This window comes from Antennarius striatus, chromosome 12 (assembly GCF_040054535.1).
Source record: "Antennarius striatus isolate MH-2024 chromosome 12, ASM4005453v1, whole genome shotgun sequence".
In the NCBI taxonomy this organism is placed as follows: Eukaryota; Metazoa; Chordata; class Actinopteri; order Lophiiformes; family Antennariidae; genus Antennarius; species Antennarius striatus.
The window spans coordinates 10747501-10772500 of NC_090787.1; the positions used below are offsets into that span (position 1 = coordinate 10747501).

Sequence of the window (25000 nt, forward strand, 5' to 3'; positions counted from 1 at the left end):
GTTTTACAACATGTTGGGGCTACTCGAATGATTACCCGACCAATGTTGTATAATTCTGTATCAGAGATCTACTGTAAACTCTAGAACATGAAGACAAAGAAATCTCCATGAGGTTAGATGTTATCTTCTAAAAACAAAAGCTTTCATTGAGTTAAATAAGAAAACAAAATTAGCATAATATTATATCCATAATGTTCTATCTATATATATAGAGAGAGCTCCAGCATCTCTCTCTATATATATATACATATACAGTATGTAAGGAATATATACACACACACACACGTATATATACACACACACACGTATATATAAATCTATATATACATATATATATATATATACATACACACACACACGTATATATACACGTGTATATATATACTGTATATATTCCCTACATTTTAACATTTAATGTCATTTCTTACTGTCTTAGTCAATTTATTGGATTTTCTCATTATTATAATTATTGTTATTAATATTAGTCAGTCAGTCAGTCATTTTCTAACCCGCTTAAGCCGCTAACGCAGGTCGCGGGGGAGCCGGTGCCTATCCCGGCAGTCTCAGGGCGTGAGGCGGGGGACACTCCGGGCACGACGCCAGTGTACCGCGGAGCCACATAGAGACAAACAATCATTCACACACACTCTTACTCCTACGGTCAATTTGGAATGGCCAATCAACCTAAAGCGCATGCTTGTGGAGGTGGGAGGAACCCGGAGAGAACCCACGCAGACACGGGGAGAGCATGCGAACTCCGCACAGAGCGGGACTCGAACCCGGGTCCGCCGTGTTGTGAGGCGGCAGCGCTAACCACTGCGCCACCGTGTCGCCTGTTATTATTATTAATAACAATAGTTATTGTTACTAATTATTTTTTTCCCCCTTCGTAGAATAAAAATAACTTATTCTGTGCTGTACCTATTTCACTTCAAACATTCTAACATTTTACAGGGAGATATGAACCTTCTCTCTTTTCCTGTTTATTTCCTTTTCAAGGCAATTATAAATCCTTTACTTTCAGGATAATCAGTGAAGATTTGGTTCATCAATAAAACATTGAAACAAGAACAAAGCTGATGACTACAGTTGTTTCATTAATCAAGTCTAACCACATAAATAAAGAATGCTTAATGATTAAAACTCCTGATGTATAATTCTACTATTGTGTGCATTTCTTGCGTTCTGCTTACCCAGCTGCATTGAGGTGCGTGCCTGGTTAACCGTGTGTTGACTGGAGCGCAGGCAGTTCTTCAGCTGGGCAGCGGCAGTTTGTGGTGAGGAGGCAGGACTGACAGAGTTCACAGAGTTGGCTGAGTTTATCATTGGGGTGGAGGCGCGGGGAGAAGAGGGCCCCGGGGACCCTGGAGAGGCAGGGTCTGAGATTTTACTTCCCACCTGACTGCCTCCTCCTCCTCCTCCTAACGGACTGGACAAACATGAGCCCCGAGAAGCTCCAGCTCCAAATGGGGCCCTGCACACACACACACACACACACACACACACACACACACACACACACACACACACACACACACACACACACACACACACACACACACACACACACACACACACACACACACACACACACACACACAGAGAGAGAGAGAGAGAGCTATTGATTCATCACTGAAAATCACTGTTTAAAGTGACATAAGATCATGACTTTTTTCTGTTAGTAGAAGTCGTCTTCATGCGTAGTTACTTGATTTTATACACCTGTGATCATAGAAGTGATTGGAACGCCTGAATTCAATGATTGGAATAGCTGAAAAAACAACAACACGTCAGTCATTCATTCATTCCCATTCCTTTGGTACCATCATCAGCTCGCCATAAAATGTATTACTTTGGCAGTTGTCCAAAATGTTTGTGTATAATTGTAATCGTTAGGGTGACTTGACATTTTCACCATCCTCAGCTCCACTTTGTACTTGATTGTAATTTTTGGAACATGACAACAATTATTCTCCCTCATCACAGATGCATGCACGCTGTGAAGTTAGCATTTATCTGGAAGCAACTCTGTGTTTAATTACAGCTTCACAAAACGGTTGTAGTCTTTTAGTCTCATGTAGTACAAAATGTTAATGGGCACTATTTAGGCCATAATTGCAGAGCAGGAGCTTCAAACAGTGCTATTATCCAAGAGCCGGGCAATTAATCAAATGTTATATTCAATTCCGATTTCAGCTTCAAACAATTTTGAAAACAAGAGAACATTAATTGAGATTAAATGATTAGTGTTCTACAATTGTGTCAGAATGATTCTCTCATTTGGCACTTATGTTGTAAATCCAATTCACCTCTTTCCTATAGAAGTGTACTTCTGCGCCTCCCCAAGAGCTCAAACTCAATATCAGCCAGGCTGTGGAGTGAAGATGATGGTTTAACACAGCAGGCGTTGGGAGAGCAGGAAGGGATGATAGTTATACACTTTGGCAGCACCAAAACCTGACACAAATAACTTAATGGTTTTAAAGTGTGGTCTAGGGACCCCCAAGGGTCTTAGTGGCAGTTTCAGTTGGCCCCCAGCAGAAAAGGACATGGTGGTTTTTTTTTTGTTGCAACACTGATCAGATGGGGATCCTGGGTTAAAAATATTATAAATGGGTTTTATGGTCGGTTTTTTTTTCAGCTTCGGATTCCTTAGTGTGAAAATTTTTGGAAATAATTGCCCACAAGTGTGAGTGTGTGTGTGTGTGTGTGTGTGTGTGTGTGTGTGTGTGTGTGTGTGTGTGTGTGTGTGTGTTGTCTCTCTCTGTGTAGCCCCACGGTGCACTGGCGTCGCGCCTGGAGTTTCCCCGCCCCACGCCCTAAGCCAGCTGGGATAGGCTCCAGCTCCCCGTGACCCGCACAAGCGGATGAAGCGGTCAGGAAAAACGAATGAAACATGGCCAAAACAGGAGAGTTTGATGTGTCAGCTCCAGACCTTAAAGGGTGTTACCAGTAGCCAAATAGGATCAACAGTGAATGAGCTACAAAAACAAACAAAACACATTTATATCACACAGACAAAACCGAATAAAAGGACATAGTGAAGCCCATGATGCCAGTATATACAGTATATTACAATGTATCCATTTATTAGTATTTCAGTGTAATTACTTAAACAGTCAAAGGTCATCCGTCTGACAAATAAACTCTTTTAAGATTCGGATAATGGATGATGTTTTCAAATTTAATTAGTAATTATATGAAGTAATAATGATTAAATGTGACTAAAATGATCACAGTTATGATTTCTTTTCTCTATGACTGAATAGCGCTATGTCAAGGTGAGTGATTTCATCATTTGGTCAGGGGATCAGCACAATGTAGCGGCCGACTAACGTCTGTGGAGCTGCAGACTGCAGAGTGCTGAATGGTAGAACAGTTAGCTTAACATTATTGACTTGATGGTATTCACACTCTTATGGACGCCCATCGACTTCCTGTCACACACATGCAGACTTATGGCGTTCTTTGTGTGTGTGTGTGTGTGTGTGTGTGTGTGTGTGTGTGTGTGTGTGTGTGTGTGTGTGTGTATAGGAGAAGAATCGTGCAAGTTTCTCAGTGTTTGCATAACAAATGAACACAGGTTAATGAGGTTTGTGTGCAGGAAACTGAAAATTCATACACGTGTATCATTATTTGCTTCAAAATGCATTCTGGAGTCATCCCAAGCACTTATTGTGTTGTACAGCATCTATATGGATTATTCAATCAGGATAACAAGAATTCAAATACATTCACAAATTCATTACGTAGAATCAAATCCACACAAAATATGAAAATATTTAAAGTGCAATGATTGACCTGCCTATTTGCCCCCCTGGATTGGTTTAACACTGTATTGTGGTGTGTTTATTTGTGTGTGTGTGTGTGTGTGTGTGTGTGTGTGTGTGTGTGTGTGTGTGTGTGTGTGTGTGTGTGTGTGTGTGTGTGTGTGTGTGCGTGTGTGCATCTTTGGGAGCCTCTCATTATCATATTGAGAAATTCCTGAGCTGCACTGCAGACAAAGAAGGGGGAGAAGTAATGGGGGAGGGAGGGAGAAAGAAAGCAAGAGAGAGAGAGAGAGGGGAGGGAGAGAGAGAGAGAGAGAGAGAGAGAGAGAGAGAGAGAGAGAGAGAGAGAGAGAGAGTATGCTTGCGTAAAAATAACAAGTTGCCTCTCATCTGATTACTCGCCCATCCTCTCTCTCTTTCAGATTCCATAACTGCAGCATGAGAAGCAGCCACTCAAATCCAATGGAGAGGGACACCTGCTGTTTCTGCAGCCACTTCATCTCTTTGTATCATTTTCTCTTTTTTTTGTTCTGTTTTCCCTTCTCCTTTCGCCATACTCTATTGCTTTTCAGTTGTCATCTATTTCAATTTCTTCCCACTTTTTTCTGAAATCTTTTCCTGTCGTCATTACCTTTTTTCTTTTTCCACTCCATTCATTCTTTTACTCCCATTTTCTCTTCCAGTTTTCTTTCTCAGGAATTCTCTGCCTATGTTCCAGCGCCTCATGTTTCTCTTGGCTTTTTTCCCCCCAAACATGTTTAGCTCTATTTTTCTTTCTCTTCCCATTATTGTATCTCGCCCTTGCTTTCATTTCTTCCCTTCTTCTCTTTTTCAGTGACTGCACCAAGGAATGCAGATTTGATGAACAACCGCTGCAAATGATTTTGCACACATGGGAAAAATTAGCATAGTAAAATTGGCAAATATGATTTCAGAAAACTGACTCTTCCATTTTATTGGGTTTTATCAACTATGACTTGCAGTGGTTATCAAAAGTAACAAAAGATAAGATGAAAACAGTTTTATCTGATTTCTGATTTTCACATGAAACATTATAGGTTTTATTTTTCCTGTTTTTATTGCTAATGTCAGTCAGACAAATTCTTCAGGCTCAAATTTGTATTTCTGTAAAAATTCCATTTACATTTAAAGTTTAAGGTAGAATTATAGGTGGAATAGAGGATGAAGTAAGAATGCTACATTATTACAAACATCAGCCAGCTCAAGCCCAAAACTGTCTTTTTGGGTGTGCCTTTATGACAAGAGTAACTTTAAGTAGATGGTGGAAAAACAAGCACAATTACATGTCGTAACATGAAGCAAAATTGTCCTGCTCAGCCGGATCTGTTTTTGGGCTCAGTTGGAGCCAGGATATCCCCACAACAAAAATTGCAATGTAAAACACAACTACTATGTTGGTGCTTCCTCTGCTTTATGTGAGGATGAAATTAAAGGCTTAGGATGGTTGTGTTGCTTTGCTGAGTTCATACAACCAAACCAAATGCCCTGAATGATACATGAAGAAAAAGGTTTGAAAAAGGAGAAGAAGTGCGACCCGTTAGCCCTCTCACTAGGAATGGGATTACTGTACACTTACACTAAAAGAGCATTACAAATGTGGCTGGTAGTAACACTCTGGTGTAATGATGCCCAGCCTTGACCACACTGACCTCGACACAGGAGTCACGTAGTTTCCCGGGAACACACCAGAGGCAGCAGTTCTCAGTGAAGTGCCTTTGAACCATCCGTCTTGGCACTTCTCCGTCACCCGGTACATCTCCCCTTTTCTGAGTTCAAGCTCGTCAGCCTTCTGGGGTTTATAGGCATACAAAGCCAGATATCTGTGGAAGAGAAGGCAACAGACAAAATGTAATGTGTAACAATAAAGGCATTTTGAATCTGCATCTTTTGTTACTTCTTATAAATTACGTAGAACTATTCACAAAGTGAACAGATAAATAAATGAAAGAAAATCTGAGAGAACTTTAAATTCTCTGAAAAAGAAGTATCACTAAACAGAGTGCAGAGGACCAGAGTAAGAGTCTACTCAGTCCTGATATTATTCCAGCTCCTTTATTAGATAGTAGCGTTTTAATCTACAACATCTTTGTCAGGTCACTTAGAGAAAAACTGGTCCTTCCACAGTATAACATGATTTTTTTCCAGAGTGTTTCACACCCGTTATCTTTTTTCTTGATGTTTTGTTTTCAGGAAAAATGAAGCTTAGTGGAATAAATAAGTTTTATTAAAGAAAGAAAATAGCTTCACCATTTTTAACTTTGAAAAACCATGAACCTTTACACAACTGTAATACAAATCATTATAGAAAAAATATGATCAGAATAAGAAAGACTGACTCAAATCAAAGAGAAGATGTGTTAACGCAGAGAATTTGATTTCAGTTCTCGCTGAGGTGGTGATTTCACTACAGGTGGACTAAATGATTTCTCCTCCCAAACTGCATGACATGGCATGAACGCATGCCTAATCAATACACCCTTGTTCACCTGCCGCCTAACAGTTCCAGAGACAAACGTACTAGTCAGCATCTCCCTATGTGTGATTGTGTTATGTTAATGCACCTCAGCGTTAACATAGAAACAGGTTTCTGGTCCTCACGCGGGGAGAATACGATATGACCGCAGAGTAAACAAGCCCTGTATGTTGCTGCCTCCGCGTTGCCATGGTAACAGATGTGGTGACTGTCTTCTGTCTCCCCATGGCAACAGGAGTAGTTGCTAGGTCAAGATGGACCCCCCCCCCCACTTTGATTGAAACAAACCTGCAGTTTCCGGTCTGAGTCAGTTCGTTCTCGACTGTTTGCTTTTTAGTTTTTAGTTTCTAATCGTTGCAGCATTATTCATCCTTATACTCGTAATGATGGGGGTAGTTAATATATGCATAACATGTGCAACTTCAAACATGTGCTCCAACATCCTGTCATGCCTGTTTTGCAGAAAAATGACACAAACCCAGAAAAACTCTTACTAAAAACATTTCCTGTATGTTTTTACACCTCGTTCTAAACAGTTCAGGTTATGTATAAAAGTATTTCGTTGGACACATGTGTGTATTACCTGTATTGGTGTGTACATAGTTCTACTTTGTAGTTCATGCTATAAAAGCTAATAGTACTCTCATACCCAACTGATATCCTGAAGCCAGGATACATTTAGCACACACCTTTGTTCAATTGACAACAAAACTATTCAACTCCAATTGAATATGAGCTTTATTGACAACATATTCTATTCAATATCAGCTGCTTGCAATGATCAAATCAAATGATACATTTAAAACACTCAGTACGAATGGGGCTCTTCCTATAGCCAACAAAAAAAGCTGCTTTTAATGACTGCTGCAGTCTCCGAATTATTCAGCCCATGAATAGCATCCTTCATAAGAGCACACATTTGCAAATCACATGTTGTTAAAGCTATTCATAGACTTAATTTAGCAAAGTTTATTCTCTGAGGGACAAAATTTACATAAAGGCTCCATGCCTGAACTCCAAAGATGTTCACCACTGCTGACCCAAAAGCATAAGGAAAGTGAGCTCCAGCATCTCAAAAGAATCTAGATGAGCAACAGACATTTTGGGATGCTGTTGGAGTGATTAAACAAATGTGTAACCACTCTGGCCTGTGGATCAGCAGCTTGTCTAGAACTACAGAAGGAATAATGAGGTATGTGCTTATGAGAACACCCAACCTACCGTGAAGCAATGACCATGTATTGTTTGCAACAGGCCAAAGCTGCAGAAGGGTCTCTGGAAATCACTAGAGATATATTTCATTAAGGGGTTGACACCTTTGAGAGTGCAGTATTCAGTAAAAGTAGTTGTTTTTATAGAATATTTGTGGAAAATTTGTGATGTCTGTTATATTGAACTAGTCAAACAGTTCTTGTTTGATATGTTTTTTTTGCCAATGACTGATAATAATATACTTTGCATGTAAACCTAAAAGGTAATGGGATTGAATACCTCTTTCAGTTGTACTCCCGCAGGGGCCCTCAATTGCAAGACCTCTTTCCACTTTCTGAAACCATAACCCTAATTCTGCCTTTGATGTAAACAAGTGTCGTAACTATCCCAAAACATCCAATGTCTTTGCTTTAGGGATAAAACTTAAACACTGGCACACAGAAATACAACCTCACCTTGAAAATCTTTCTGGTATTTATAGTGAATTAATTGCAAGCTAAATTACAGAACAGTCTTGCTCAGCACTGGCATCTCACCAGACATCTGGAGGTGTCTAGTGTGGTTACATTTCTACAAGACTTGTGTTTGTGAGTGTGTGTCAGGAAGCAATGCTTACTGCAGTCTGTGCAGCCCTACTTCTTATGCTTTGTGGGTTTACCCACCCACTACAGTATATGTATGGAGAATGTTTGACAACTTTACACAGCCATCCATTAAAAAATATGAAAAGCTGGGAGACATTCTGGGAAGCCAAGGGGTTTAAGATGTGATCATGTCATTGCACATTTCCTTCTTCGCCCCTCTTGCTCCTGTCAACCGTCTGTTAAATGTTGAATAAAAACTCGATATAATGCATGTTAGCAGGGATGCTAACATTCTAAATGTTATACTTAAGTCATTTTTAGAATTATTTCAAGGTACAGGAAAACAACTTAAAAAACTAGAAATAGACATACTTTTTTACTAGTTATTTAGTCATTTTATAGTAGAGCATTAAAATATGAAAATAGTTGGTAGATTAACCAACAAAAAGGAGAGAACGTCAGTTGTAGCCCTGAAACAAGCCGTAGCTGTCCATTTGGAAGCCTTGTTGTGTAACTGTGACTTGTAAGCTCACACAATAGAGATAAAGCTGTGTGACTGTTTTTTTTTTCTTTCTGATGGGGATTTCTTCCTTGACTGGTGGAGGAGTAAATGCAGTTGCAGAGGTGGTAGAATTATGCCAAAAGCTCCGGGCACATAAGAAATATTTTTAAGCTGCTAGAAGGTGGATTTTATAATCACTGGGTCTCAGGCACATATTCACTTTGTTGAAGAAGAGAAAACAAAGGGATTGTAGAATGGACCAAAAAGAAAAAGCAAACAAGTGGGGGAGCTGACAGCACCCTGAGGTGTACTCACATGTTGAGTGGCAGTTGCACCTTGGCGTGTGCCAGCAGCTCAGAGGTGATGGATGCCACTTTAGGGGGCACCAGTACCCCTGCCGAGGAGGGAGAGGGACCTGGGTGTGTAGCATCCTAAAGAAACACCAAGAAAAACAGATACAAACACAGAGGAATCTCCTTCAAAATAAAATATTACTTGCAAAATGTGGGTGTCTAAGGTGTGACTATAAAACACATTCATTCTAGGTGTGAATGCAATCAGAGACAACAAATGTAATTCAATGCAAAGTGTGGTTTTTATTCCTATGGATCTGTTAGCGTAGGTGACTGAACAATAAGATTGTGAAAATCGGGTGAATAAAGGCGATTGAAGTGAACTCTGCTGTGGATACTGTGTACCTTTGTATCCACTGGATTGGTTGTTATATGTTATAACAACTACAGATGAAAATGTCCATGATGTTGCCTCAAACAACTTAAAAAAAAACACTAAAGATTTGACTCAAACATGGAAAAAACCAGTGCAGTGAAACTAATCAACATGTACAGTATTTTCTGCACTATAAAGTGCACTGGATTATCTTCAACGAATGGCCTATCTAAAAAATAAATAAAATAAAAGATAAAAAATAAATAAATAAATTATATATATATATATATATATATATATATATATATCTCTTTGTGTGTGCATATATATATACTGTGTGTGTGTATATATATACACACACACACACACACACACACACATATATACACACAAATATACACACACACACGCACGCACGCACACACACACACACACACACATATATAGGCGCACTGGATTACTTCATTAAAAGCCATGTTACACAAAGGTATCCCTTTTTTTCCCCTACACAAGGCTCTGACTTGCACCACTGCTTTGTCTAACTGCAATGTGTGTGTTGTATGTTGTGTTGGTGTGTGTACCTGAATGCGTGCAGCTGCCCTGGGGTCCGAGGAGCTGATGAGAACAGGATGGGAGATCTCCATACTGTGTCTGTTGTTGAGCTGGGCGGCCCTCTGGCTGACGGACAGTGCTGAGAATGAATGTCTCTTCTTGGCGTTTTTCTTTCCCTCCCCTCTCCGATGACCAGAGCCATTTCCATTGGACGAGGACGCGCAGGGGGAGGAGCTAGGAGAGCAGGGGCCCAACAGGGCTGGCTCAGAGCTCGGACCTGGAACACTGGTTGGCATGGGTTTGTCGATCTCCATCAGCTGCTTGGCTGTTTCATTTAACTGAGAGCAGATGGGAGGAGATGTCAGGCCCAAGAAGTTCTCAGACAGGGTTAGAAGTGGGTTTCATTTTTCTTTGTATGTTTTGGTTGGCAGCTTCTCAAACCAGCAGCAGTCAAGATCGTCACTCACAACAAACGGTCTGGTGACAACACTCGCACTATTTCTCACTGTCATACATTAACACACATAGCATCCCCAAGTACAAGCATCCCTTTGCCAGCACTATGCTTTTCTCTCCTCAGCTGATATTATTCACTTCCTTTTCATGTAAAATGTGATACTTTATAGTTTTGCATTGATTTATTTAAGACACAAAATTGAAGATGCTTACACTTTAAAATTAATCCAACTAATTCAACACAATGCATAATGATTTCACCATATCTCTAATTTCTCTGATTTTAATTAACGCAAAACATCCCAACACGACCATGATCTTAATAACAGAGGAGGAAAATGAGGATTTGTCCAACACGATGCACAAATCACAAAGGTAAGGCTTGGAGATCTGTAACCAAACTCTTACAGTGGACCACAATGGCAAGAAGATTTTTTTATTATGTTGCCATTCCGAATGATTTTAATTGCATGTCTGGACTGGGTTATTACAGTCTTTTAGTACCACTGATTAAATGTAGGAAATAAACGTAAAGCACTGGGTATATAATTAGCTTGATGCATTGCACAGTTACAACTCTGGAATCTTATAATGGTCAGGGCCTATAATAAAGCTCTGCTGATCAGCATGAATGCACTTTTAGGTATGTAGTGTCTCAGCTTCCAAATGAGACTTGATAGAGAGAATGCATTAGTTCTGTGTGATTTTCTTTAATACTAGTCACACCTTGGATTGACCTAATTTCACTTGAGTGAGGCATGGAAATGTATCAACACCAGACATCCATAACATGACAAGAGTCTGGCATATTGTGCAGATAAACAGCATGACCTTCATTGTCTGCTGGAGCTGGGTGAGAGGAGACCTCTGTGCTCTTAATCTGTGTTACTCATTCATGGACACTCAAGGGATCAGCTCATGGTTCACCGCCTGTAAAAAGTAATTTATTACGAGTGGAATCCAGCTGTATTGCTGATATCTTCTGCCATTTCACAGTATACTTCCATGTGTCTAATTAGCAGGCTAGAGCTGACTCTTGTTCATCGGAGTGGCATAAAACAAATTGTGGTAATGTTAGGATGGGTGTTCCACACACGTTCATTTGAATGGCAAGCTGCAAAATTGCATAAAGTCTAAAGAAAAAATTTAAAAAAGGCCACAAGTGATCTATTATGTCATCTCACCAATGGGTTTTCTGCCCTGTGGCTGTGAGCTGGTTATTAAATGGAGAACAGTTGTTAGTTGGAGGCTCAATGACACATAATTAAGCATGTGTGACAGTTATGGAGCTTTGTAGTAGTTTAGGTAGGCAAGGTAGTAGTTTACTGTCACATATTCCATGTAGCGTCCAATCATTCATCTAGTCAGTAAAAGGAGCCCAGTGCTCATTAATTCTACTTACACACTGCTTCTCAATGTTCCTGCACTACCTGCTGCTAGAAATGTGACACTGCTCACCTCTTTAGCCGTATCCATTCTGACTTTTAAGGGTGATTTCCTTCATATGACCATATTCACTGATGTTCCACAAAGGAAAAGTACATGTAAGCATTTAATTCCAAGCAATATTTGAGAGGAATGACACTATGTAAAAATATGATGAGAGTGATTTACAGGATATTATGGCTGAGGCACAGTTTTACAAAAGCTGTTCAAAAGGTGGTTTAGAAAAGTGTTATGTCCATGATAAAACACAAAAACTTGAACATATAGCAAGACGTTTCTCTTTTGTAGCACCTACTTCAAGTAAACGTTTCTGTATAGATAACACTCTACGCGGCGTCCACCAAAGCAGTAAATCAATGCTCTTGTATAGACATTCTTAGTGGAATATAAACTGAATGGTCTCTCCTCCACAGACACAAGCAGAGGTCAGACTGACACAGACACACTCAAACAGACAATGTCTTCAGCGTCAGTCCCCTGAAAAATTTACATGGCAATCATGTCTGGTTGGCTCACCTCAAATTCTTGAATAATCCTAAGAGAGAAATACAAGCATATATGTGTGTGTGTGTGTGTGTGTGTGTGTGTGTGTGTGTGTGTGTGTGTGTGTGTGTGTGTGTGTGTGTGTGTGTGTGTGTGTGTTTATTCACGTGCATGCGAGAGGAAGAGAATGTGTATAGGACCGACCTGTCAGTCTATGTTGTCTTGCTTCATTTCCATATTAATAGAGGCTCAATGTGCATGCATGTGGTTTTACTAATCAAAGCAAAACCACATGCTAATGAGTATGATGGATTGATGCAGCAGATATAACTCAGTTTGCACTCATAGGGGAAACTAAAGGACACACACACGCACACACACACACACACACAAAAGGTTTGTGGGCGAAAATTAAATACATATTAAGTTTCAAGCAACCAATTTTCGACTTTCATACTAATGTTTATGCCCCCACACGCATGAGTTAAACCTCCAACAATTCACTGATTAACTCATTAGATAAAAGGAGAAAATAAATAACTAAATATCTATTGGTAATCTCACATGAAATCAGCTAAAAGATTAATCAGTCATCTAGTAGCAGGTTCTCTCCAAAGTTTCCATCAGGATTGCTGTCGCCCAGCCTCACAGTTTTGTCTGGCAAAGCCACTGATTTTGATTTTATCTTGCAAAACGATTCACAGTCATTTCTCCAACTTTAAATGGTTAGAAATCTGACTGGCTGTCTTGGAAGAGGCATGGTTCAAAATAAATATGTAAAGCAGAAAACATTCCATGTCTGGATGTAATCCTTAATTTGACACCTCACTTTCTGCAGAGCTGCAATGTTAATTATTCAGCTTGTTTTTCATCGGGTAAGGTCAGACAAATCAAAAATTAAGAGAAAAAAAAAACTCAGAAAATACTGGCGTTGGCTAAAGTAGATTGATACAAATTATTAAAACATCTTTAATTAATTAAAATATTTCTTTTAAATTAATGAAAACATCTTTAATTAATTAAAATATTTGCAGTTTTCTTTGATCACAATGCCCAAATATACCCTGAATATTAATAACAGGATAGTGTTGACAAATTAGGATTAACACTAAATTTGCCATCTCAATGTTCAACCCAGAAACAACTGTATCATCTTATTATAAACAACCACACTCAGATGCTACATAATGGACATGATCACATGTATTTCTGCATGTGAGAGAAGAGGTATTAGTCATAGAGACAATGCTTCAATTGGTGCTGTTGGCTGAATGAAATCTCCAAGGTCATCTGTTGTGTGTTGAGCTAACTGTACTCTCTGTGCTCTGTCTTTTGTTGTGTGAGTGCTCTCTCCAGGTAGCGCTGAGATCCTTTCTGATGAGCTCCTTTCTGCACTAAGAAAAGGTATAGCCAGCTAGATAACTCCTGCTCACACACAAACGCACACACATTTCCAGTGGCAAGTGTGTGCCAACTCCCACCTCCTGCAGAGACAGTGGGATGCGTTAAGTGAAACACAAGGAAAGAAACAAAAAAGACAAGGTTGTATAGGACATAGGTTTTAAAATGTCTGATCCAAATTCATCCCAATGTGAAATGGGAAAAAACCCACAAATCTGTCCTGAACTGGTCTTGTAATTAAATGAATCTGCCTAAGATTTGAAACAAACTCATCCACAATAAGTTCAAATGCATCTAGGATCATTAAGCATGGAATTTGGAACACAACCCAAACCCACACAACGTATACAGTAGACAATACAGGTGCATATGAAGGTGTTAATAAAAATGCATGCACCTACGCACACCTGAACCCAAATAAACCAACTCCAATTACACCCACAAACAGCTGTTTGTGTAATTTATATTGTATTCATTAAGCACCCAGCAGCTGTAATGTAGTGGCATGCTGCCTGGCGTCAGCCCCTGTCAGCTGTTCAGTGTCTGCCCACTGCTCCTCATGGATGGGGTAAATGTAGAGTCACTGAGTCACTAGATATGAGTGTTAAATAAAATTAAAAAAAAAATAAAATCTGCTTCTCACTCAGAACGCTTTTGTCACCTGGTATTAAAGAGTTAAAGTATATTTGAGTATGGACTACAAATAATTTAGTGCCTTTCTGTTAATTTAACACTCGTTCTACTTTTGAGAATTGTTTTTGATGTTGACAAAGAAATCTTTCTGATGAAATATATTTATTTTTCTGTAAAATGTACCGTACAGAAATGATTCTGGCAGTAGTAACAACAATACACAGATGACAGAATGCTCACACAACATGACTGCAGCAAACACACACACACACACACACGCACGCACGCGCGCACGCGCGCACGCACACACACACACACACACACACACACACACACACACACACACACACACACACACACACACACACACACACACACACACACACACACACACACACACACACAGAGAAGGTACCACAAATACACCATCTGCTGATAGCTGAACAAAAGAGGAAAAAAATGAATCATAGAAACAATAAGAATCCAGACATGGAAACATGGATCCTTTGCAGAGCATCTAAAAAAATCCTCAAAAAATATTACATCAGTCATTAGACTAACCAATATTACCATCTTCATTAATTTGTCCTAATGGTGTAAGACACGGCAGTGAGGAATCATAACGCTAATTGTGACTATGGAAATAACAGCAAACATTAAAGCAGCAGGAATGTCTCTCTGAGTACTAATGAATTAGGATTTGAACAAACCTGCCTACATACAAACAGATATTAAATACGAAAGGTGTTCGTATTTAATATCCCCAATAAATTTCAAACTTGAAGCATTGAGAGTTTTGTGTTTGCTTTCAGGCTGGCAAGTATATGAATGCATTTTTTCCACTCCGATCATTGCTGAGGTGATCTAAATCACTTCCTAGAGCTGACATATCCATCCCTGTAGCTTAAAATCCAGCTGTGAATGGGTTTGGCTTAAACTGGACTTGTTGGTTTCTATACCTCCTCTCACCGCTATCTTGAGCAAGATACACCAACGCAGAATTTTTAATGCTATTTTGGGTTCTGAATATCCACTACAGAGGCAGACAGAGGCATCCACTTCACATGTAGAGGCTGCCAATCACTTCACGCACTTCACACGTTGTAATTTGAACCGTTTGGTGGTATCCCTATCATCCGCAACCCTCTCATTACCAATCTATGTATCCAGACTGCCAAATATTAACAAAAGCAGTCTGTATTCACATCTGAATGGTGAGACAACAGCTCTAAGAGGTACTTCATATCCCATAAGATACACACAGATCAGCATAAGCCCAGCTGGGCCTTTCTCATTAAGCTCTCACTGCACCCACACACACCCACACACACACACACACACAGACAGACAGACAGACACACACATACACACAGACAGACAGACAGACAGACAGACAGACAGACAGACAGACACACACACACACACACACACACACACACACACACACACACACACACACACACACACACACACACACACACACACACACGATAAACCCTGTGCCCCTACTGTGTCAGAGTGACGGGGAAGTCTACATTATTGATGCCTTTCTTTCTAATAGGAACCCCCGTGGGTGTGTGTGTGTGTGTGTGTGTTTGTCGCTGCTTTTCTTCGCCTGTGGCTTAATCATCATCACTTAAGAGAGTTGTTTGGCCAAACTGTTAATTTCAGGGACATGACTGTGTAACCAAGCGTCCAAGCCTAAGCAGACTGCAAAAACCCGGAGGGGTTTTTTGGATGTCACAGCGGCATTATGTGAGCAAATAACTGTTGATAAAACAAAGCAAAAACAAATTTAAAACACTGCTGTGTTTGTTATTGCATGTGAGGTATGGTATATTCTCTTGTCATATAAAAGTGATACAATGTTTAAAGGGATGAATAATTCCATTAGTGTGTACAAGAATACAAACAGCAGTAGCCCTGCCGGGTGTCTTATGAGGTTCTTGTCTTGACAAACACACAGACCACACAGTTTGAACAAACCTCCTATCGGGATTGTATTTTTTGAGCCAAGAAATTCTCACAAATTTTTTACAGGCTAAGCGTGAAGAGAGGGAAGAGAATAAAAGACATGCCCATTTCTACCAGTGGCTGACAAGCCTTAAATGGGATCCCGAGCAAATTGTGTGTGATAATTTTCAGTTGTACACGGATTAAATTAAACTATAATTCACTCTTGACAGGCACAGCTGTATAAAGAAGGTAAAATGTTTTTTGCTCTTGGGGGACTTATCATTTGGCTGAGAGGAAATGCTTTGATGAAAACTCCACTGTAGCCTTGTTTCAAATAGAACTGCTGTTGTGATTTGCATTTTTAGCCTTATTGTATTTATTTATTTTAATTTTGGAGATGAACAACAGATAAATGGTCAAAACGCAGATGCAATGGAAACATAATGGGGTAACTATAATGTAACTCCAAACATTAAATGTGTTCAATCTTTCACACTAAAATCTTACATTCTGTCAGACAAGGCTTTATAGTGTAAAAGCACAACATAAACCAATTACACCAGCTAAAAAACAGCTACAGTAACGACAAACACAAAGACTACAGCTGATCAACATCATCCAACATTAAATGTGGCTCAATGTATCTGTCTCCACAGCACAGGAGTCATAGGGGTTATTACTGTAATACATCTGGAGCCGCCAGATAGGATAGATAAGAGTTATGTTTTCATTTTGAGTCAAGACACGTTATGGATTACACAATATAACACGCATGTAAAAAAAAGCTTAATATATATGAACTTCAACAACATTTGAAAGTTTTTTTCATTCATGACTTCTCCACTCTATAGCAGATGTGGAATTAATGCTATGACAAAGATATCACTGCTACAAAACAAGTATTATCTTTAGCAGTTTTTCTTATGACATGATGTGTATTTGTGGTACCTTCTCTGTGTGTAAGTGTGTGTGTGTGTGTGTGTGTGTGTGTGTGTGTGTGTGTGTGTGTGTGTGTGTGTGTGTGTGTGTGTGTGTGTGTGTGTGATGTCTGTAGGGTTACCTCCACATAGAGTATGGGGAAAATGCCAATCTTGTCTCCCAGCATGCCTTCAGCCCAGTTCTCATCAACCCGTCTGATTACAGTCAGTACCTCATCCTGCAGAAGGAAAATAAGTGAGACTTTGTGAAAACACACACACACACACACGCACGCACGCACACACACACACACACACACACACACACACACACACACACACACACACACACACACACACACACACACACACACACGCACACACGGAAGAAATACTGTATAATACCCTGTGGGTACACCATGTATGTCCACATTGTTAGTTACTAGTGCATCACATTTGGTAAAATTTGAAGCGTTTTTTATTTTCCAAATGCTCTGCAAGTGAATATTCGCAGATGAACAAAACATGCAACCATCAACTTTTTCTTATCGTATTCATGTGTTTCTCTTGCAATGACAATGCAAAAGATTACAAACTTACTGCTGCATCGTAGCTCATTTCAACAAATCATGTATACATCCAACAACTTTCTGTGGCATGTATGTTTCTACTGACTTCATGTGATAATAAATCAGCTTCAGTTCATTTCAGTTCATGACTTATCTCATCCAGCATTGTCTGTTGGATGCTTCATGGATTAGTGAATGTGAGCAAAATGGTTAAAAATATAAATGCAAGAAAACTGAATGAGAAAAAAAGTGACATGCACACCTTTCAGAGCCACATAGAACATGAGTGATATTTCCTTGAGTTATATCTGTTCCTTGAGGACGAACAACCATGACGGTTAAATCTGGTCAAACTTTGCGCGAAAATGGCAACGGCAGCCTCAGGACAATTCAGGAATTGCAGGATGACAATGTAGAAAGAGCGATGTGACCTGAGCACATGGTGTGGTACTTTATCATGGTGCTATGCAAAAATCTGCAGTAAACTAAATCTACAGGAGCACACAGATAACTGTGAGCAGCTCCACCACCAGTTAACAGCCATGCTTTTGTGCATTGTGTTTGTAAGGTTTCACAGGTCTACTGTATTGTCCATATGCTACTATAAAACATAATAGCGTTACTATTCTCAATAATAGAATTTTCAATACTGATGTAAACACATTATGTTTATTGCTCATCAGACACAATTCCACAACACTGTTGGTCCACTTCTCACATAGATACAAAGGTTGTGGTTAGACCATTAGGGATGGAAGTGATAATACTGGCAAATGACTGTGTATTAGTCATACTGAGTAATTACCTATCACACTGAGAAAACAATATCACACACACTGGTTCTGCATCACAACACCCATACAGAACACCGCAGGGGCATGAAATTCTGTTCAAGTGCTTGGCTTTGTTGAATCTCTAATCTTTAACCTATCAATTACTTGAGCCCTAAGACATAAAGTCTTGTCAAGAGGAAATGTCTATTAGTTGTCAATTAATCACTATGCGGAACACAGTGTGTTTAGATGTATGTCTACCATTTACTGATCAGTCGTAACACCTACAGTGAAGTGTACACTAATTTAATTATCTTTCTCCCTCCACACACTCACTTGGAGTACAGAGGCAGAGAGCATTTGTCAGTATTCAGCACAAACAAGTTGGTAACAGCAGGAACAAAATGATAAGCTTTGAAGAACAGAAGAGGACATGGAATACAAATGACTGTTTACATCAATCCCAACTCGGACACAAACTTCTGAAGGACAAAGTGTCTTCCTCTAATCTTGTTTTATGTGATTTTGAGATGCCAAATACTTCTTTTATTCACCTGAACATACATTATATTCCCTTTGAAGCGGCTCACAGTATACCTACCAAACTTGTATGAATGTTCAGAAGGTCCTGATAACAGTCATAATCAAAAGCACATAATAACCCGTTTATAGAAACACACTGCAATGATTCTCTGAAAAGCAGCTTTGTTAAAAAAGAAAAACAAATATAATTTAAACACATACACTTTCAAACATTATATCTGTCAAAAACAACATTATTCTCTCCTCCAATTCCTTTCAGTATTAGACATTGTCACATAAGAGACCCCCATGATGAGACTGAATAAACAAACTTGGGGGCTTGCTAATGAAGAAATAAAAAGACCGTAAAGAAACCCTCCCTAAATACAGCAGAAAAACTTTGATTCATTTTCCTAAAAAAAAAAAAAAAAAAAAAAAGTTAAAGCAGCTTAGGATCGAAAATGTCTCACATGGAAGGTTTTAAAATATTTTTTCAATCTTGACAAAAACAGGCAATTTTTTTTCCAGCCATCAGCTTGGTATAAAAACAGAACACTTTCAAAACTAGAAAAATAATATTCATCATCAGTATCTTCATTAAAAAAATGTATCATGAAACTGACATTGTTGTATTTAACTTTGTCTTGTGTAAAATCACCAGACCCACCGGTTTGGAGCTGAAATCCTTACATTTTAAGAAATACGCAGCTTTAAAACAGAGACTGCGCCAATTGGTAAAAACATTACAACAAAAAAGTCATTCTGAAAGTAGTTCTTGAACATATTAGCCTAGAATGATATATGGGCGTGAGATGGGGGCACTCTGAGTGCAACGCCGGCGCACTGCCGAACCACATGAAAGACAAACAACCACTCATGCACACACTCACACCTACGGGTAACTTGGAACAATCAGTTTGCAATAATGTTAAATATTTTATATCATTGCCTACTACTACTAACCTCCAACCACCATGAAAGTATTACTCGGTCTCTACACTGTGAAAGATGGTGGTGTTTAGCTGCAGCAGCCTATAGATCTGTCTAGCTGTGAACTTTTGCTTGCTATTGGGATCATGCTACACAGGAATGCTGACCACATTACTTAATTTACCAAAAAGAAAGAATAGAGTGTGAAAAACAATATGGAATAAAATGTTAAACTACAGGTCCTTTGGGAGCACACATGCACTTTTTACCCTGCATGAATTTGCTGCATTGTGAGAACCAATCCAAAAAACAAGCAGTGATAAATTATTAGTGTCCTACACAGAACCAGCGTGCTTCAACACTGCAGGTAAGTGTTTTCTTCTCCTACATTATTTATGTTGTTGTAAATTCTGAGTACAGTCATTCCCCAATCTCCTCACCAATTCATCCATGCAGCCTGTCCATACTTTCGAATTGTATTAATCCTTAATCTGATGTAGACAGTGTCCCCAGTGTGTACAGCATGTGTGTACATGAGAACATATGTGTTACCTTGCTGAAGGCCAGACAGTCTTTATCTTGATCTTTATCTTTGACCTCAAAGTCGTAGAGTGCTTTACCCTGGGGTGGAGTTTGACTCAGCGGACGCAGCAACTGGATGTAACTCGCTGGCAAGAACCCGTGGCAACCGTTGAGCTCACCATGATACCAGTTGTCATCTACCTTGCGTCGCAGGATGATGATGTCACCCTTTGAAAATTGGAGATCACCTGGTTCTTTGCCCTCGTAGGAGTAGAGGGCTTTACCACAAGGCAGTGCCGGGATATTCTGAAAAATATACATATATGGTAATCAATATATTAATACACAATCTACAGTAAAAATAAATCATTTTTATACTGGCATTAATCCAATGCAGAAAAAATACAATGGTTGAGACACCGGTTGAAGCACTTGGTGTTTAAAACCCACTCACATACAGCTGAGTTCAAAATAGTTTGCTTCTATTGTTTACCTTATTGTCTCTGATGGGCAGAAGTGATGAGCAGATTGCCTGACAGTTAGTAGAAAATAGGGTCTAGGTGTCAGAGCCTCTTGGTAAGACTCAGACAGTCCTCTGTACTGCAGTCCCACATCATGATTTACTTAAAAGGTGAGCTGACAGGTGTATTTTTACATGAACTCTCGCATGCACAAGCATTAAGTGCCCCTCCACAGAGGATAATAAGCATTGCTGTCAAATAGCTGTGTCCTTACTCTGAAATGATGCCACATAGCTGCACCTCATAAACCTTGGAGGTGACAATGTCCTGATTTAACAGTGATTCATACTTTATTACATTCTTCCTGTTATGGAGTGGGCAAGAGCGGCATTTGTGCCTGCGTGTCTAGAACAGATTGGGTCAAAGTCTTTTATACAACAAGAATATGAATAAAAGTATAAAGGCAGTGATTCCTGCAACAGTAAATACATTAGTCTGAGCAGCAAACTGGTTTTAAAGAAACTCAAAACAGTGAAAACTCCAGGAAGTTCTAAACTTTTGGCCCTGGAGACATTTGTTTGAGCTTGGATGGTTGGATACATGCTCCAACTTTTGTTCTATTCCCCCCAGGAGAATATGAGACTGACTGGTTATTAAAATGTTTGCCAGGTAATTGCTGCTTCCACCTTGGGCCAAAAACAGTAAATCAAAAAATGCCAGGGCCATGTGATACAAGACTCCCTCAAGCATCATCAAAATAAAGCTCAATGCGTCTTGCTTTTCACATGCCAAGGGCAAGAACACATTTTATACAATAAACATATTAGCACTTGAGGTCAATTCAAATGAAAGAAACTATAAGTCTAAGCAAGAAATGTGGTTAAAAAAAATCTAAAAATTATCAACAGCTAAGAGAAATAGGATTAATAGGATCAAGATTATTTTCAACTAACCCTCTAAACACAAAAAATAATATACCTTGTAACCTACAGGTGACATAAAATATACACTTCTATACAACTACTGATGCAGATATTTGTTTTAAACTTATATTTTCTCACATAGTTTATAAAAGAAAAATCATGTTCCTCCTTGTACAGACCCAGCAAACACTGCAGTGTTCAGCCCTCGCTTTTCATAGAGGATTTGATCTTGGAGGAGATATGATACAAAGAGAGCTCATCTAAAAGAACCAGGTAAACAAACAGTGTGACAGATGACAGAATTTCTATGGATACCGTATAAAAAAAAACATTTCTTTACAAGGAAGATGTTTACACTAATAATAAAATACACACGAGCATGCACTCTTTTTGTAACCTCATGCAAACTTACTCTCCCCCAACATTAAATGGAAGAGAGCAGCACCGACTGCACTGAGATCAGTGGTGATGCAATATGAGGAAAAAACACACTGGCAATGCTACTTTAAGCTACCACAGCCTAAAACTACAAAACCTAAAACATGGCAGCAAAGTCTGCCGAGGCTAACTAAATGATGTTGTGTATGCATTTTAAGTGTCACAGATCAAACAGATGTAATATAATCAGTTTGCACAAAAACTTTGAAATTTTTTAAAAACAAACACATAACACACAAACAATAAAATGTTGGTGACTAAAGGACTTGGATTGATTCAATTTATTCAGGAAAATCATCTTCCTTCAAATATAATCATGCAACTTTACACAAATTAACATTTGTGTAAATCTGTATTGTGGGAATTATTGAAATTTTTTTCTTTTTCGAGAGAGATCGTACTAAATGTTTATATTAATGTTTATATTTATTGAGCTTGTAAATTGTTTTGTTGTCTTCAGTAGATACCTTTTAAAGTGTGAAAAGTAACTTTCAAATTTCATAAGCTGATGTTAAACGTGAGCTGAATTAGGATAACTTTCTTTTGGGCCTCTAAATATTATTGATATGTGATCATGACTGAAACATGACTAACAGACAAGTAAGTAATTACAGAACTGGTCACATGGTTTTGATGTGCTGTAATTCCACGCTTTTGAGTGAATATCATAATTGCTCTTCTTAATAAAGGTAAAAAAACCCACTTGTGACTTAGCATTGCCCAAAATCCTCAGTGTATTTTCTATCCTCCTGCAATTCCAGCAAAGTACTGCTATATTTCTGGATTTGACAGTACACAAGAATTTGCTGTGGATAACCCTAACCCTAAACCGACATTAGTTGAACATTCAGTGTAATTGAACAATATTGCTGTATGCTGTTTTCTGAGAAAAATAGGCGACAGAAGTTACTGCATCCTTCGTCATTTAAACTATATTTTCCTTCAACTCTGAATAATGTTAGACAATATGCATTTCTCAACCACCCTCTCTATATTCATAAAAGATTGATACAGCCTGCAACATTGTCATAGAACCATTTCTCAGAACCTTGTGGTTCCAGATTGGTGTTGGTACACACAAACATCTTTACAATGTTTCCTCAACAGACAGTAGGAATTTTTATGCTGAGCGTGATTTAAAATCATTGGTTAAAGCGATGCAGACATTAAACAGACTGGATAGCTTGGAATAGATGACTGAATGTACATTACAGAATGGCCTGTGATCATCTCTGACAACAGCCATTCTTTAAAAACCTTTTTTTCCTCCATCGCACTTTCATCAACCCAATGAGTAAATTGTTCAATGTTGATGTTTCATGTGTTTATATCACTGTAAAGGTCACTGTATGAATGTTTGCTTGTTTACAGCGTTATTCAAAATATACTTAATTGATTTTAATTAAACCTACTCGGAGCATTAAAAATTGTTACTTCAACATGTTTTTTAATACTTTATTTGATAATGCAAGACAAGGGTTTTTTCACCATTTTTTTCCTTCACATTAACTATCCAGTGGATTTTGATGAAACTTGGTAGAATATTTCTGTATATGAATCTTTAATGAAAGATTTTATGAAGATAGTGGCAGATTTAGGCAGTTCTTGAACTTTTCTGAACATTAAAAGTTTGTTGTATGGTGGCAAATGTGGATCTGGATAAAAGGATGAATCCAATCATTTTTGTACTACATTTTTTTACATCCATTTCTTCTGCTGACTAGATAATATTTTATTCACAGGTGATGTTACACCTTGATCTGCCATTTATGATATTTAAAGCTTTTTTGGGGTTGGATAATATTTAGAATTTGGATAAAAGCTTAAATTTATTAAAAGGACAGTAGTACACATTCTATTGGGCTGGGTGCTGTCTGTCAGGCTGTGCCCACTACTATCATAAATAAATGATGACATCAAGCAGAGAATTCATTTTTGCATTTTGTAGACAGATATTTGATACCTGGCTGCGGGGCTGAAGCACTACTCAGCCATTTGCCTAAAGTTATTTAAAATCCATCACTGAAGCAGTTTGCTGAGGCCACAGTTCTGTGTTGTTTGTGTCTGTCATTTCTTTCAAACTCACTAATGTTTTTCTGCTGAGTGGCCACCGCGGTGAGAAGAGTCTCATTTATCCAGAAAAGTCACTTCATGTGCGGATAGAGTGTAATTGTGTGAAATGCAAAAAAGCAAGCAAGGATTTTTGTATCTTACATTTGTGAAGAGAGTTTATTTGTGTTGTACCTGTAAGTAGCACTCTATTATCATCCCCAACACACACACACACACACACACACACACACACACACACACACACACACACACACACACACACACACACACACACACACACACACACACACACACACACACACACACACACACACACACACACACACACACCTGTGGTGCAGTAATTAGTGTTTGTGGATTTCTGGAATAGTCAGAAGGTGGACATCCATGTGTGTGTGTGTGTGTGTGTGTGTGTGTGTGTGTGTGTGTGTGTGTGTGTGTGTGTGTGTGTGTGTGTGTGTGTGTGTGCCTCTGTGTGTGTGCGTTTGACACAGAGAATCCCCTGGCCTTTCAGACAGACCAGCCAAGTCCCTCCATATTCCCATCTGTTCAACTTTCTCTATGAGGTACATGAAGGTGATTTGTCCAACATGGGACTGACTGCTCCACTCAAGGCCTCTTGAGACACACATACACACACAGACACACACAGACACACATGCACCTACTCCATGCTCATGCACTAACGAATACATCATTGTCTCTGTGTTTGCT

General features: G+C 39.0%; 1 protein-coding gene across 1 annotated transcript in view; it reads right to left on the reverse strand.

Annotated features, from left to right (window-relative positions):
* Positions 1–25000, reverse strand: part of LOC137605300 (E3 ubiquitin-protein ligase SH3RF3-like) — an 80767-nt gene that overhangs the window by 11378 nt on the left and 44389 nt on the right. Inside the window, exons 2-7 of the mRNA XM_068329861.1 lie at positions 20422–20697; positions 17219–17314; positions 9813–10121; positions 8878–8993; positions 5441–5611; positions 1194–1474 (exon numbers count right to left, since the gene is read on the reverse strand). Coding sequence (XP_068185962.1) covers positions 1194–1474; positions 5441–5611; positions 8878–8993; positions 9813–10121; positions 17219–17314; positions 20422–20697 — 1249 coding nt within the window. The remainder of the gene's footprint in view (positions 1–1193; positions 1475–5440; positions 5612–8877; positions 8994–9812; positions 10122–17218; positions 17315–20421; positions 20698–25000) is intronic.